General features: G+C 42.3%; 2 protein-coding genes across 2 annotated transcripts; one reads left to right on the forward strand and one right to left on the reverse strand.

The window, feature by feature from the left end:
* Nucleotides 1-127: 127 nt before the first annotated feature.
* Nucleotides 128-10,023, forward strand: trim23 (tripartite motif containing 23). Its single transcript, XM_006804742.3, has 11 exons — nt 128-265; nt 872-1,034; nt 1,444-1,565; nt 1,655-1,933; nt 2,014-2,196; nt 2,278-2,493; nt 2,642-2,776; nt 2,894-3,023; nt 3,143-3,253; nt 7,621-7,745; nt 7,828-10,023. Exons 1-11 carry the CDS (start codon nt 167-169, stop codon nt 8,005-8,007), a joined length of 1,743 nt encoding a protein of 580 aa, XP_006804805.2. The 5' UTR covers nt 128-166; the 3' UTR covers nt 8,008-10,023.
* Nucleotides 10,024-10,200: 177 nt separating this feature from the next.
* ppwd1 (peptidylprolyl isomerase domain and WD repeat containing 1) lies at nt 10,201-16,227 on the reverse strand. Its single transcript, XM_006804741.3, has 11 exons — nt 16,079-16,227; nt 15,859-15,961; nt 14,912-15,015; nt 14,635-14,755; nt 14,068-14,515; nt 13,792-13,982; nt 13,423-13,612; nt 13,155-13,336; nt 12,991-13,072; nt 12,725-12,907; nt 10,201-10,410 (listed from the first exon to the last, which is right to left on the reverse strand). Exons 1-11 carry the CDS (start codon nt 16,209-16,211, stop codon nt 10,267-10,269), a joined length of 1,881 nt encoding a protein of 626 aa, XP_006804804.2. The 5' UTR covers nt 16,212-16,227; the 3' UTR covers nt 10,201-10,266.
* Between the last annotated feature and the right edge of the window lie 229 nt (nt 16,228-16,456).

Here is a 16,456-nt window from a genome sequence, read left to right on the forward strand (position 1 = left end):
GGGGGCAGGGTATTTTTTCGTAAATTGAACATAAATGACTGGAAATATATAGGCACGGTAGCCTATACTAGTAGAGATGCTGAAAGAGCGAAAAAGAACAAAACCGGAAGTGCTTCTGGGGATTGTCCTCTCAAACCTGCTCGGGTCTCTGCGCCGTCGTCCAAGAATGGCCGCTGCTGCAGCAGGAATAAACAAGCAGGGCGCCGTAGCGACGATGGAGCCCTGTATCCGACACGGGAGAGGAGCTAATGGGAGCACGGTTAAGGTTGTAATGTTGTCACTACAATCTTAGATCCAACTACATGTCGATCAGTGGTGTTTGGCTATTTTGTTATGTTGAGCGAATGACCGACATCAGGCTTGCCTCTGACGCTTTTGATTTTGGGCGAACGCTGCTGCGTTGGCGTCGTTGGCAGGAGGATGTCAGAGCTTTATTTTATAGATCGGACCAGAGTCATGTGTAAACACTGTTTCACAAGACGATCATTTTTTAGCGCTGCATTATAAACTTAGACTGGTGCACGTTGACATGGCTGGTATTTGTGCCTGCATCATGCTAGCAGATGAGCTGGCTGGTCTTCCGTCGGTAGTTGGCGTCAGTGCTAGCTGTGGTTCACTGCTGCAGCTCCTCTGTGAGGTGTGATCGTGTCAGAAGATGCTTTTCGTACTGCTTTCAATGTATTCACTTAAAGATCACTGAAAGTAGAAATCAGAAGTGTTATCCAGCTGTAACGCTACAGGTCAAGATGACTGCATCCGACTAGTTATTGTTCTGTCTGAGACCTTATAAAGCATCTCTCTGCAGTAACCCAGAAGCATCTGTACCCTCCTGTGATCGGGTGCTTTAATACTGGTATTGGTTTATTTGCAGGTGCTGGAATGTGGTGTTTGTGAGGATGTCTTCTCTCTCCAGGGGGACAAGGTCCCTCGTCTTCTGCTCTGCGGCCACACGGTGTGCCATGACTGTCTAACCCGGTTGCCCCTCCATGGCAGAGCGGTCCGCTGCCCCTTTGACAGGCAGGTCACTGAGCTGGGTGAGTGATGTCATCACGCTTTCCAGCATCGTATATATAGCGGACACATATGTGTAATACCTGCTATATAAATCGTGAAGTGAAATTTAGTGGCTGAATCCTGAGACTGATCGTTCTTCTAAAAACAAGAGCATAAAAAGAGCTATCAAAACCAACTTAAGAAACTTAGAACAACATCCTGTGATCTGCACATTTCTCTTTATTTGACTTCATGCAAGCCCCATTAAAAAAGAGACTTTTACCCAGAAGTTGTGAAAAATTGAAGTTGCCTGTATTACAGAAAACATTATTCTTGCTGCAGAAATCCATGATCCAGTTGAGGCTAAGGGTGTTTTTGAGGGCATGGAGCTCTACAGTGCTGGCATTATTTGCCTTTCAAAGTGAGTTTGCTTTCTTCACATTTGCTTAGGGGACTCTGGAGTTTGGGGTCTAAAGAAAAACTTTGCTCTGCTTGAACTCTTGGAGAGACTCCAGAATGGAGCGACTAACCAGTCAGGAATGGCAGAGGACGCCTTGAAAGGCATGGGAGAAGTAAGGCAGCTATGATTTTACTGATAAGAGATGTGTCACCTTCACACCTTCTGCATACTTTATCCTCAATCCATCTTTTTATAAACTAGTGTATAATTCGCTGCGACGAGGATGAGAGCCACACAGCCTCCATGTACTGTACCGTGTGTGCCACCCACCTGTGTGGCGAGTGCTCTCAGCTCACCCACTCCACTCGCACACTGGCCAAACACCGGCGGGTGCCACTGGCCGATAAGCCCCACGAGAAGACCTTGTGCCCACAGCATCAGGTCCATGCCATCGAGTTTGTCTGCCTGGAGGAAGCTTGTCAGTCCGGGCCCCTCATGTGCTGTGTATGTAAGGAGTACGGCAAGCACCAGGGCCATAAGGTAGGTGGAAAACTTGTTCCCATATTAGATATAGTCACTGAAAAATATATGGTTATATATTGCCCTATTTTCCCTAACAGCATGCTGTTCTTGAGACTGAAGCCAATCAGATTCGTGCATCCATTCTGGACATGGCCCACTGTATCCGAACCTTCACAGAGGAGGTGTCCGAGTACTCGAGGAAGTTGGTGGGCATCGTGCAGCAGATAGAAGGTGGCGAGCAGATAGTTGAGGATGGAGTAGGCATGGCACACACTGAACATGTAAGACAAAGGGCTTCTTAATAAAACACGAATGATCATGCTTCTGTTTTGGCTCTTAGATCTTTCCCATGTGTGCTTCAGGTCCCCGGCACAGCAGAGAGCGCCCGCTCCTGCGTCCGAGCTTACTTTGCAGATCTGCACGAGACCCTGTGTCGGCAGGAGGAGATGGCGCTGAGCGTGGTGGACGCCCATGTAAGGGAGAGGCTCATCTGGCTGAGGCAGCAGCAGGAGGATATGACCATCCTGCTGTCTCAGGTGTCCACCGCCTGCCTGCACTGTGAGAAAACACTTCAGCAGGTAGGAGATGTGAGGAGTACTGGTGAGTTCAGGAACTTGTTTCTTTCTTTTCCTCACCCCAATTAAGATCAAAGCTGTGGTGATTTTGGGGAAATGCTTGCGTAATGCTGTTAAAGGTGTGATGTGCATTGCTTCTTTTGTCTTTTAGGACGACTGCAGAGTTGTTCTGGCAAAGCAGGAGATCAACTGTTTGCTGGAGACGCTTCAGAAGCAGCAACACCAGTTCACTGAGCTGGCAGATCACATTCAGCTGGATGCCGGCATCCCAGTCACCTTCACTAAGGTACATGCTGTCGCTGCTCATAGAAATTTGCTTCTGTAAACCAAATGTGTCGCAAAAAATGGAAAGGCCTTGGGTTTTCCTATAAATGTAGTAATGACATTGAAAATGTCTTTTCAGGACAACAGGGTCCACATTGGTCCAAAGATGGAGATCCGCGTAGTGACTCTGGGGCTCGATGGCGCTGGAAAAACCACCATCCTATTCAAGCTGAAACAAGACGAGTTCATGCAGCCCATCCCAACCATTGGTAAATGCACTTGTAGTTTAATGGTTCACAGAGTCACTTTAGAGTCAGGATAATACAAGTCTTTCTTTTTTTATATATATATTATCCTATATAAAGCTTGCTTTTGATCTTTGTTCAAGGTTTCAATGTGGAGACGGTTGAATATAAGAACCTAAAATTCACCATCTGGGATGTGGGTGGGAAGCACAAGCTCAGACCCCTCTGGAAACACTATTATCTAAACACTCAAGGTATGTTTTGTGCTTTCTGTGCTTTGGATATTTATAGCATGTTCTTGGATTTAACTAGTACGTTTGTGTGACTTGGACCACTGACAGGTGAAGTGAATAACTTGGAGCATCTAGTTAAATGCACAGTTTTGCTGGGAAATCTTGGCTTTGTGTGTATTTCACTTTGACGCTCACAGACGGTATATAAAAGACAAATGTAGTCACGGTGCCCATTGGGTCCAGTTTTAAGGCCTTTGCTTCTAGTATTTTGGCCAGAAGTAACCATATTTGGACAAGGACATGGTCTGTTAGTGGAGTTAACTGCACAGGAGTTCATATTAAGTATTCAGTAATTGTATTAAAAATACTATAAAACACGTGAGGTTTTCTGACTGAAATTAGCAGAAGTGAGGTCCAGCAGAGAGCTGATTGCAGGTGGTGTGGATTCCCAAGTTTGTGAGGTGATGTAGGATTTTTAAAGTCATTTAATACTGTATTTGCATCTGCTGAAACCCTCTGGGAGTTTTAATCGTGGTGACACTGACTTTAATAGCAAGGTCAGTGGTCAACTTTCAGAAAATAGCATATGATTTTCAAACATCCATTTATCCATCTGCTAGGTGTCTAAAGGTTTAGCACTGGTGACCACCAGTATTTTTTGAATGAAGCTCTGGAGATAGTGGATATACTTGACAAAAGATGTTGAAGATGGAGCTGTCAGCAGGGCGTAAATAGGAAGTTCACAGAGAACACTCAAAGATGTAGTGAAAGATGACAGGGTTAAAGTGACAGAGGAGGATGCTAGGGTAGGGTGACATGGCAGATGATCCGCTGTGGCGACCCCTAAAGGGAGTAGCCAATAGGAGTTCTCTACAGATTGACTCAATTTCATAGGCAGGCTCAAGGGTGTGGTGCCAGTGAGAGGTCAAATGCACTGTGATGTAAGGAAACACCAGCAAATGGAAAAAGAACTGTCCAAAAACACACAACCGAAATTAAAATAACAACAACAAAATATTTTTACGGCGACAATAATGTGACTGAACAGCTGCAGAAGTGACAGAAACCAAAACATGTGTAGGGTTGAAACGAAACACATGTAAAAGAAGGGGAAGATTCATCAGTGATTTGAGGGAGAAAATGTTGCATTGTAGTGTGTGTTACAATCACATAGTTCACATAATACTCTCGATACATGTTTGCTATTAGCCGTTTGCTGTCACTTTCGCAGCAGTTCCACCACATTATCGTCTCCCCAAAAACACTTCAGTTTAGTTTTGTGATTTAAAGAAAAAAGTTAATTCTTTTATTGATTGATTTTTGGTGTGAGCTTTGCACAATTTGTTTCTATTTCCATTGTGTCTTATTGAAATTATGTTTTGTGAGCTTTTGTAGTGTTTTTCTCGTTGCTTGTGTTTTGTAAGTTCCAGTTTGTTTGACCTCTTAGGACCAACGTACAAGTGGCTATTTGAGTTACTTCAGTTTTTTGAAGCTCTGAGTTTGCTTCATTTTTCAGCCCTATAAACTGCTGCTTTGTGACAGCTTCCTAAACATTTTTTAACAATTCCTCCTGCCACGGTCTAAAAACTGTTCCGGTATGGCTCCGGGCATACAACAAAGAGAATAAGGCACTGACCGAGAATCCAAACTCCCCAGATCCCTATCCAATCAAAGGTCTGTGGAACAAGCCTGATCCATGGTGGCCCTATCTCCCCACCCAAAAGATCCTAGCTAATGTCCCAGTGCATGATTCCACAGACACTGGGACTGTATCTGACTGTTCAGAGCTGTATTAGTGTGTGATTTTACTGTTTCCCTCGATCAGCGTATGTTGACTTTAAGGTTTCTGAGAAACATTTGATCCCTATCATGTCACTAAAGCATTGCAGGTTCAAAGGAAAAATCATTGTTGTTCATGAGTAAATAGACCTTTGCTTGCCAGACAAGCTTTTTGACTATGTGCATTTTTTTAAAAAAAAGAGTAATTGATTGGCTTTTTTTGTCATCTTTTTCGCAGCCATCTACTTCTAACCCAGAGTACTGGGTAAAGTGATGGAATCATTAATGTTGTTACACTGTATCCTCTGCAGACCTGAAATATCTCCGGGAAATGTCAAGGCAATCCATCAGATAGTTGACATTTATGGTACAGACTGAACCAATAATGTCAACCTCTTTGTGGTGTGAGCGGAAAAGTCAGAGGATCACCAAAGTCAGCCGGTTTCATCCTTCGGGATCCATGCATATCAAACCAAAAAAAAGAACGGCTGACAGTGGCCACTGATGGGTTAAGGGAAATCACGGCACACCACAGAGTGATTGGTCAGACAACAGACCACAATAGTCTAGAGGTACTAGTAAAAGAGAGATTTTTTTTTTGTTTTTATTTCAAATTCCTGGCGGGGTGTAAAGAGATGTCTTTGTTGCACCTTCAATCTGTGTGTGGTTTCAGCACAGGGAGGGAATTAAACAAAGTTAGAAAAATATATCAAAATAAACCCAGTGGTTACAGTGGCTAAATGAGAAACAGGTTGATTTACAGCCTCACGAAACTGTGAGGCCACACAGCGTGGTTCTGGCTAACAGCAAAGCAAACACTCATTTATCTATGATTTATATATTAGAGAGCTCCACATTTTTTGTCTTGGACTCTACTGAAGTAGCTTTGTGCTTGACTCACAGTTTAAAATAATCCTTATTTTATGAGGTGTGGTGATGGGCCTCAGGAAGTTTTAGCTGTTTTCCTTTAAGCAGGCTTTATTGTGATCAGCTGCCAAGATTTACCTCTCACCCACCTGCATAGCGTGTGGCCATTTTTCAAACCTTTGTGGATATTGTGTTTTTACTTGATTTGTTTTTGTTTTACATTGGTTGCTTTCCATTTTTCATTTTAGGTTTTACCTTTTTGGGCTTTTAGTACATAGGACAGTAAAGACAGGAAAATGAGCCCTTACAGGCTGGCTAAATGATGCCCATGTCAGGCGGGGCTAGGGCCTCCCTGTATAATAGGCTGACTTGGTGCCAGATGTGATTAAAAAAACACAGAAGCACAGAAGCCTGTAGACAACTGTGCTGTTAGGTGCTAAGCTAAACTGTCCACAAATTCAAGTGAACAGCTCTGTCACCAGGCACTTTGTTGCCAACATTTCAGCTGTTCACTAGCATACAAACAGTTGCATTACTGTCCTGTTGCTGGTGTTTAGTAGCAATACTTTCACCCTGGGAAGTAGCAATAGTTTCCCAGAGAGCTTGTAGTGCGGAGATCTGGTGGAAGTGTATTCCAAAGTCTTACGGGTAGGTTCTGTGTCCCATGGTAGTCGGGTGAGCAGGTATAACAGACAAAAGAGAAAATGAAAAAGAGCAGAGTGTACAAAAGGGCGAGTACGTATGGAAAAGATTAGATAAATATGGAAGATCGAGGTTATGAAGGGCTTCGTAAGTAAGAAGGAGGATCTTAACATTGATTTGTTGGTGAACTGGAAGCCAATGGAGCTGTTTAAGAACTGTTGTTATATGTTCAGTGGATCTGGATACAATACGAACAGCTGAATTTTGAATTAACTGCAGTTTATGGAGAGATTTATGATTTAGACCATAGAGAAGAGAATTAGAATAATCTAAACAAGATGTGACAAGAGCATTGATAAGTATGGCGGTAAAGTGGTACTGTTTGGAGAAAGTGAGGGATGCCCAGGCTTATTGCATGTTTGGGCCGTCTTGACATCCACTCATGAGTGTATCCACTGTGCGGCTTTTCCATGCAAACTACTCCACTGCAGGCTAGCTTGTCAGGCTAACCTGTTGGGGAGCAACCCTTTGCTGTGTGAGGCTGCTACAGCACAAGGAGAAATTGTGATGCGCAATGATTTGGCCACAATGCTGTGCAGAGACAGACCCTCAACCCATTGCTACTGCTTTCCCGTTGCTGGAGGTCCACGGAGTATGTGAGGGTTTCCCCCCTGCTGATGTCACCCTGGGAGGTGATGATAATGAAGTCTGAACTTTTAGCTCATAGGAAATATTTGAATTTGTTTTTGTCACATTTATACAAGCATCACCCTTCACAGCATTTGTATGATGGAAGAAAGGGAAAGGCATCATAGGTCTGCTTTAACAGTAAACCAGATGTAGACAGAAGCCGCAATCTAACTGTTCTACAGGAAAATCTGTCCTGAACTGAGCCTACTATGACTGCACTGGGGAGAAAGCACCTACTGCTCTTAACAGAAGAGGGGTGGTGTCAGCCTTTTAGCGCTACATGTACAAAACGTTGTACCCATAGCCATAGTTGTTGTCAGTCTTGATGAGAAAGGTGTGCAGACCACTATTGCCAATCATCAAATGCTTTAATGGTAAATCTCTTTCTTTCAACTCTCATATTTGTGCAGCGGTGGTGTTTGTGATTGACAGCTGCCACCGGGACAGACTCATGGAGGCCCACAGTGAGCTGGCCAAACTGCTGACAGAGAAGGAGCTGCGAGATGCCTTGCTGCTCATCTTTGCAAATAAACAGGTAGTGTAAAGAGAAAAAAAAAAGACACGTAATCTTGATTAAGCTCAGAGATGCCAGGTTGCATCACCTGTCCACTTTACAGGACGTTCCCGGCGCTGTGTCTGTGGAGGAGATGACGGAGCTGCTAAGTCTGCACAAGCTGTGCTGTGGGAGGAGCTGGCACATTCAGGGCTGTGACGCCCGCAGCGGGATGGGCCTCCACGAGGGGCTGGATTGGCTCTCCAGACAGCTGGTAGCTGCCGGCGTCCTGGACGTCGCCTAAATGCCGCCTCCCTCCACATGCGGACTCTTTTCACTCTCCACCCAACCCCCTGAAATCTGAACACAAACCCCCAGCCTCTGAGCCTGGTTCATCAGTTCTCCAAAAACTTTTTAACATGAGCTTCGCTACAAGGCTGCAGCTTTAAACCCGACTTCTCCACCTTTCCATCTCCGAGCACCATTGTCGGCAAAGAAAACAAAAGACGTATATATCTTCTCTAGCTTCGTAATATGGGAACTACAAATGTGTCTTCAAGCCTGCCCTTCCTGCTACTCCCGGCCTCTGAGAAATAGTCACTGGACCTAAATCCTGAGTTGAGACTACGTCCTCCCATCCTGCTTTATGCCTTCATGTGGCTTACACACTTCATTTTTTCTTCATAGTTTAGGTGATGAGCTGTTTATCTGGCATTTATAGCTTTTGAACTTAGGTCCAGTTAAATGTTAGACATGCTCCTTGTGCCCTGACAAAGTGAACTGTGTCTGTTTTTTCTACCCCACATGTTAACTCACCATAACCCTCCAAATATGTGACTTTGAACTGAACTAAATGCACACCGGTCCATGTTGTGATGATAGTATCATTTATGTATGCTTTTTAGTGCGCTTCAAATCATCCTGACAGTTGACTTTAGTCCCCTTTCAGTTTATTCCAGTACACTTGCAGGTTAAGTGAGATGGAACAGAAACATTGCTATGGTGTAAAGGGGATCTCTTATGCACACTTTCAGCTCCATAATTTTATTCTTGGATTAATTTGGAGTAGCTTTGCATGATTCTCAAATCAGAATACTACATAGTCATCTTATACTGGGGCTTTGGTGACAGTCTGCCCCACCACTTGGACTTTGCTCCAAAGTAAGGTTTCAAAAAGCTTTTTATTCCCCCAAGGAAGTTCTAGTTATTCCACTTCCTTCCATAGATTTCAATTTAGGATTCTTTGACTGCCGCACGTCTGCAACAAGCTGTTTTCTTCTGATTCACACTGCCATGACCATATTAGGATATCCTCTCACGCTGGCATCATAAAGAGCCAAACTTATTATAATGTCACCATTCTAATAACATACAAATAGCAGAAAGGAAGGAAAAGCATAATAGGTCTACTTTAAATGAACACAGTGGCTTCAAGCAGTCTAACATTCAGATTTTGCCTGGTCATCTACCGTAAACAATAGCAGCTGATTTTTTTCTTTGGATCTTTGTGTGCAAAGTCTTTTGTTTTGTTTTTAAGAGTGTGAACATATTTAAAAGCCACAGCTGGTAAGGTTTGGTTTGAATGTAGTGTTTTCTGTTACTAAGCAACTGTTTACTGAGCTCACTGATGAGCAGGATGAGCAGACTTTACTTTGATACAAGCTGTTGTGGGTTTAAAAAAAAAAATCAGAGTTTTTAAACGCACCGATTCTGCCTCCGTTTTGTTGAGCGTACTGCACGCAGAATTTGTCGACTGCACTCGTCTGCCGCCTCTCTCCCGAGTTTCCATTTGAAAGCAAATGAACCACCTGCTGTTTCTTAAGTAGACTATGAGTGTTAACCTCAGTGCGAAAGAAAAAAAAAAGTCGTGAAAATATTGCTCTATCCTACACAAGTTTTTTTTTTTTTAATGTTTTCGTTTTTCTGGAGTGCTTTTAAGATGGTACACCGTTAATCAGCCTTCAGTAATTCTGTAATGTGAAAGTAGTGAAACGTTAAACCTAACACTTACACTTGTCTTGTTATTGAGGAACCATCATTTGAGTTTGATCTTTATTCATTGCTATGTAATGTTAACTATTTGTACTTATGTATAAAAATATTTAAACAACTACAAAAAGAAAAATGCACGTGTGAAAAGCCTTGCCGCATAGTTTGCGACATCATTTCAATTTGTTTTGGGGTTTTTTTGGAAACGTAGAAGCACAAAGTGCATTGAAACCTTTGTTACCAGTGGACTTGAATATGGCTTTTGTAAATTATACATAATGTGATGCTCTATAATAAATTTATTCGACTGGTAAAGTGACTGATAGTTAAAAAACACCTCAAGATGAACATTCAAAGCACTTCTTACTACAAATATTATTCACACGGTCACACAGCACTTGTCTCTATCATTCTCTCTCTCTCACACACACACACTTGCATCGGGGCAACTCAGGGTTCAGCATCTTTCTTGCCCGATGATACTTCGACATGTAAACTGGAGACACTCTTATAACAACATTTGGTCTTCTTTAATAAATCGCTGTACATTACATGACACGACAAAGGCATACAATTACTTTATGGTTATGTTAATAATGCTGATGTCTTCATATGGCTTGTCAGTCTTCGGGTTGACTTTGGCATTGGAGATCCTCTGGACTGCCTCCATGCCTTTAGTGCACCTCCCAAACACAGTGTGCTTGTTGTCAAGCCAGGGCTGCAGAAAAACAGAAGCACATGAAGAAATTTAAATATATATATATATATCACACATATGTTGATCTTATAAGCACTTGTTGTACATTGCTGACCGAAGTCATTATCCTTAACTAAATAAAAAGCATTTTAGTTAAATAAAAGGCAAAAAGCAAGACATTTGAAAAACACAACTAAGTTAAACGAGGGTGGTGCAGAGGTTAGTGCCGTCAAATCAAGAGGGCTTGGATTCAGCATCTGGGTGGAGCCATGTATGCTGTTTGCACATTCTGTCCGGGTACTCTGGCTTCATCCCACAGTCCAAAAATATGTATGTCTTACCTAACAGTACTGCCATCCTTGTTTACACCTTGGTTACTCTAACTCTCTCTCTTTTCTGTCTTCCTCTAATGTCCATACAATTTCCACCACTGCTTGCATCATCACCAAAACTCCTTCCATTGGATTCCACAGCCGTCCTTCAGCAGCTCCACCGACTTCTGGTAGATTTGATTACAAGATTTTGCTCCTCGCATTTAAGGAGATTCAAAACCTCACTCCACAGTACCTCTCTGAGCTGCTGCCATTTGCACTCTCAGGTCTTCTTTCTATTTCAGAGTCCCTCCTTCCCATTTGAATACCATGGGGTATAGAGCCTTCAACTGTTAAGCAGCTAAGAAAATGCATGGATGGATAGAACTAACCCCAAACTAACTAAATTTAAGTCTTAATCAGATCAAATCTGTCAACACAACCTGCAAAATGAGGCTTTGGTGCACATTTATCGAGACTTAGGTGGATTTTTTGTTTCTGCATTAAACCAATGCTGAAACTATGTTATAAGTGCAAACCTTCTCAAGCATACACCAGTAACTACTCAATAACCTGCCCTGCTCTTCTGACGACTGTAGCTACATGTGGTTTGGTTCAGCCTGCAATGTCATTGTTTACTCCTATTCATGTCTGGTAACTATTTTCTCCCCATACTTTCAAATTGACTGGAAGAGATTTGCTAACTAGAGTTTTGGCACCAAAACTGCAAAGCAAGACGGGTATAAATGCTGATTACCCATTATACGTAGTAAGCTCTGCATAGAGTCAACACAGAATCTTTATCCTGAGAAAAAATCCCCCATATAACAACAAAAAGACTCAAACTAACAATTCATAAAAAGTCAATTGAAAACTATATAAAAAAAACAAACAAACTCAAAATTAAAAAAAAGACAACAAAACTATAGTAATTCTATCTCTAACTTCACCCCCCATTTAGAATAATTTGCGTATTAAACCGTGAGTCTGGCTCATGTAATGATGTTGTGGATTTTGAAAACTTTGGTAAATGTGATGCACCAGGTCTGTGTAGGCTTCCATTACACTCTGAGTGCCTGACAGCATTTGTGTTTACTGTTGCCATGTTACACAGAAACAGAATGAAACCCAACACTCTGCTTGGTCATTTACATGTAACGTTACAAGATTGCTGACACTGATGCTGTTCTGGGAACGACACCAGACTTTGCTGAATCCTGCATTTTCTGCTGCATTGCAAACGGTGTGTTAATATAAATTAAAAATGACTTCATCTGTAGTTATGGTGAAAGGAAAGTGCACAGTAATTTTTAAGGTTTTACATATTAAGATGTAATAAAACATTATCTAGGTGTTATGAGCACTTTGGTAAATACAACCTTTCGACATTTCAAGCAGGTTGAGGTGTGGACTTTGGGTGGTCCATGGAAACACCTTGATTCTTTTCTTTTTAGTCATTCTGTAGTAGGTTTGTCACTGTGCTTGGGATCATTTGCCTGTTGCACAACCCACTTTCACTTTAGCTGTCAGACAGATGGCTTCACATTTGACTCTAAGAACTTTGGTTTACACAGAAGTTTCACCGTCAAGTCAATGGCTGAAAGATGCCCAAGTCTAACCATCACCTCACCAATTACATGTTTAGGAGCTGATGTGAGCGGTTTGCGCTGCCATGCCATTTGTTTTCACCAAACCTGACACAGTGCATTATGACCATAAGTCCTGAGATTTGTTAAATGAATATGAGACAGTGTCATATTTTGTTCTTCGTCTGAGGTTGTATTGAGCTAATTTACCCAATTACCTAAATTCTTTTTATTATGACCTGTTAAATAAAATCTTAGAGCCAATAAAGGGTGTACTTTATATAATCTTCTTTTTACCATAATTCTAATTATAAGTTTGAAATGGTAATGTCACCATCTTACATGTAGCTGTCGTACTTTTTCAGAAAAGTAAATTGACATCTTATTCACACAATGATAAAATACACGTCTGAAAGTGGTTTTAGTTGGGCTACTTACAGTGGGTACCACGGTGATAAAAAACTGTGAGCCATTGGTGCCGGGGCCTCCGTTTGCCATGCTAAGTGTGTATGGGCGGTCGTGTCTCAGCGTGGCGTGGAACTCGTCTTCAAACTCCCCTCCCCAGATGCTCTCTCCTCCCATGCCTGTTCCTGTGGGGTCTCCAGTCTGAATCATGAAGCCCTGTCAACAACAAAGAGACAAAGACTCAGAGCCAGAATCACACAGTTAATCGCCAAGATTCATAAAGAAAAAGGACAACGTACCTTGATCACTCTGTGGAATATGTGGCCATTGTAGTATCCATTCCTGCTGTGGACGCAGAAGTTCTCCACAGTTTTGGGGCATCTAAAACCAAAGAGAGGAAAAGTTCTGTTACTGTCTTCTAAAGTGAAAGGAGGACCCAAAAGCATTCACACTGAGGACTTACTCCACAGGGAAAAGCTTGATGTGGATGTCTCCCATAGTGGTGTGGATGATGGCACTGTCAGACACTCTCTTGGGGCCCTCGGCCTGCGTGGCGGCCATCACCTCTTCTTTTGAGGGCTTCTCGTTAAAGATGTCTCTGTCTGAATCGGCGCTCTTGGTATCCTCTGGTTCTCTCTTCGAAAACTTCAAAAAGAGACGACAAAAAACTTATAGTAAGATGGGAAAAAATGCAGCGCTGTCACTTTGAAATGAATGCCTTTCTGTCTCACCAAGTAAAAGCGGTTCTTCTTAAAAGCACTACAGAAGATGGTTGGGTCAGGCTCTACGTTCTGTAAGGCAGGGTTGTCCGAAGCTTTCATCTCCACAGTGGGTGCCACTTGCATGGCCTTTGCAACACCTTGGAACAAACTCAGCTGAACCACACGGATGTTCTCTAGCTTCCCAAGGATCCGCACACATCTAGAAAACAAGAAACACAGGGCTCGGGAGTTATATGTCTATATAACTCTGTATGTGAAGTGGTGACATTATCACATTTGATTTCATTAGTTTGTATACTACAATTAAAATACTCATATATACTCATTTATTACAAAACACAACTGTGATTCAGTCTCCACCTTCATTAGCGAGCATACCTGTTGGTTTCCACATTGATGACCTTGATGCCCAGCATGGTCCCATACAGAACAAAGTGGCCAGTCTCATCAAAGATGATGTTTGCCAGCCGGATACCATCCACCTTCTCTAGTTCTCTCTCCACAGCCATCCGCCTCCCAAACTCCATGTCAGGAAGCTGCTGTCTCATCTGCTGCAGCTCTGTGAACATCTAACACACATATAGCAGCTGTGATTGGCGTGCAAAATTCATAACGCTAGCAATGATCCAGGCTGAAAGGTGAATGGTAGGTTACCGTTAATGATTCATCAAACACTCGCATTAGTTTTCCTGTTAGGAATCGGAAGATCCTGACTTTCCTATCAGAAGCGATGGTGGCCATCTTCTTCCCATCGGGGGAAAAGGCAAGGCTGGTGGGATAGGTTTTGTGTTTTGCAAATTCATACAAGTCAGTGTCCGTTTTGTATTCCCAATCCACATGTCTGGGGAACTTGAATTCATTTGGAAGGCCTGTCCAGTACTCCAGCATTCCTGCTTTGTCAGCAGACACAATGACTCGAAACTTGGGATTCAGGCGGATTTGGGAAAGCGGTGCGGAGTGCATTTTGTCAAAGACATGGAGGGGGTCGTTGCCTCCCCTGCCATCATAGATGAAGATTTTCCCTGTGGACTTTTCTGAGCAGGCTACTGTGCAGATGGCATCTCCAGGATTATAGATCCACTCAGACTGGCCTGGATGAAAGCTACATATAGACAGATCACAGTAGAGAAACCAATCAAATTAAAGGAGAACTTGCACTACAAATCTATCAGCAGTAAAAACGTTATTGTGTCTAGCCAGAAAATCTTCATTTAGACTCACCCCAACTTCAGCATATTGATCATGTCAAAATTGACCACGTCAAATACTTTCATGGCCTGATCATCACCAACGGAACAGAAAAGGGCCCCTTCCGCACTGACCGCAATGCTTTCTATCACACCTGGGCAAAAAGCAAGAACAGTGTTTATACACATCCTTTTCACTCATTAAAGACATGTTATATTATAAGATACAATGCACCGGGTCTCCATAACCGCCTCTCAGTCCAGTGCCACTCAGAATGTTAAAAAGAAGTTATCACAAATTAAGTTCATACCGAGATGACTTCGAAAGTGTTTGACAAACTCTATCCCCTCGTCCTCCTTCTTCTTCCAAAATTTGACATGGCCATCCTGGCTGGCAGTGAGGATGAAGTCTGACCTGAAACAGCACAATGTTATGGCGTTATTTCAGCTTCAGCCCACTTTTCCCATCCACATCCCATCTACTGATGGAGTTTGACAATCTTTATTTGAAGTAAAGAGAAAATAAAAAATCAGGATTGTGAATATGGATGCATCAAAGTTTTTCTTTGTTTGCCTGTTTTGTTTTGGGGGTTTTGTCATTCAATTTATGCCAGGGAAACAGATAATAATACACTTTCGGGCTAAAAGTGATAAGACCCAACAGATAAATGTTAGCCATTACTGATGATAAAATGTCATCTTACATGCTCACAGGTCAACAGCAAACAACACAGCTTATATCAGCTGATGGAACTTCATTGTTATTACAGATACAGCACTCAGTGGCTTTTCAAACAAACAGTGAACAGACACAACCAACTAATAACATGTAATACAGCCTGCAAGGTTCCTCTATAAACAGAAGGCTGCAGGAAATTGGCATGACTTGTCACTGGAAAATACATCAATAATAATTATTAAAACGGCTGCTCACTCTTAAATAAAAGAATTACTAAATTCTGGTGCTTCGTTTAGATTTCCCAGGTGATGGTATCATAAACGTCACCATATTAGGTTGACTTTTTTTTTTTTTACATATTACGTTGGCACAAGCATGAATGCTAACACTGGATCAGCACAAAGAAAATTCTGGAATATGAAGTATGCTGGCAATACTAATAATTGATAGTTTAGGCATTTTAACATTGCATCGCTTTTATTAAGGTGGTTTAATGAGCTGGATGTAAGCGAGTAGTGCTGTAAAGTGGAAACGCTTCCTCACGTATAAAAGAAAGTTTCCTTGTAGCTGCTGACTTACTTTGTACAAACTAAGTGTGTGATGACGTCCCTGTGCATATAGCTCCGTTCATACATTGCAGCCGACGGGAGGTTGTCCAGATAGACACGCTCGTACTCGAGTACTGAGAGAAACAAATACACACAGAAGTTAACGGAAGGCGTTTGGCGCTTTATTAGCAGTGATTAGAGAGCAGTCGCAAAAAGCTGCCAGTGTGTCGAATGACCAGCCAGAATCCCACCTTTCCTTTTCTTTGCCTTTGTGGCTTCGCTTGGCATGGGTCCAACCCACTCGGCATCTTCTTCGTCCCCATCCCCATCATGATCATCATCTACTTTGCGCTTCAGTTCCACATTCTTTTCAGTAGCCGCCATTGCCGTGATCGCTCGTGTGGTCCTTCCGTAAATACGGTACTTCCGTTCAGCGCCTAAATCGCTGATTTCTTTGTGCAATTGTTTTTGTTTCAAGTCCAAGTTGCTAAAATTCTACAATTATTAATTATAAACAACATGTTATGTGTCTCACTTTTTCTCAAGAATGCACAATTATTAAGATTAATGAGATTACGTTGTAATTACACGGAACTTGTTGTTTCCAGAGGGGCTGCTGTGATAGCGCA

The sequence above is a fragment of the Neolamprologus brichardi genome, chromosome 7 (assembly GCF_056152115.1).
Source record: "Neolamprologus brichardi isolate AB-2024 chromosome 7, ASM5615211v1, whole genome shotgun sequence".
NCBI lineage: Eukaryota > Metazoa > Chordata > Actinopteri > Cichliformes > Cichlidae > Neolamprologus > Neolamprologus brichardi.

Excerpts from the sequence above, each read along its gene's own strand:
- ppwd1 (XM_006804741.3), bottom strand. The coding sequence starts at position 16,211 with ATGGCGGCTACTGAAAAGAATGTGGAACTGAAGCGCAAAGTAGATGAT. Across the intron at positions 15,016-15,858 it reads ACACACTTAGTTTGTACAAA|GTCAGACTTCATCCTCACTG; the intron begins GTAAGTCAGCAG and ends GTGCTGTTTCAG. Across the intron at positions 13,073-13,154 it reads ATCAAGCTTTTCCCTGTGGA|ATGCCCCAAAACTGTGGAGA; the intron begins GTAAGTCCTCAG and ends CTTTGGTTTTAG.
- trim23 (XM_006804742.3), top strand. The coding sequence starts at position 167 with ATGGCCGCTGCTGCAGCAGGAATAAACAAGCAGGGCGCCGTAGCGACG. Across the intron at positions 266-871 it reads CTAATGGGAGCACGGTTAAG|GTGCTGGAATGTGGTGTTTG; the intron begins GTTGTAATGTTG and ends GTTTATTTGCAG. Across the intron at positions 1,035-1,443 it reads CAGGCAGGTCACTGAGCTGG|GGGACTCTGGAGTTTGGGGT; the intron begins GTGAGTGATGTC and ends ACATTTGCTTAG.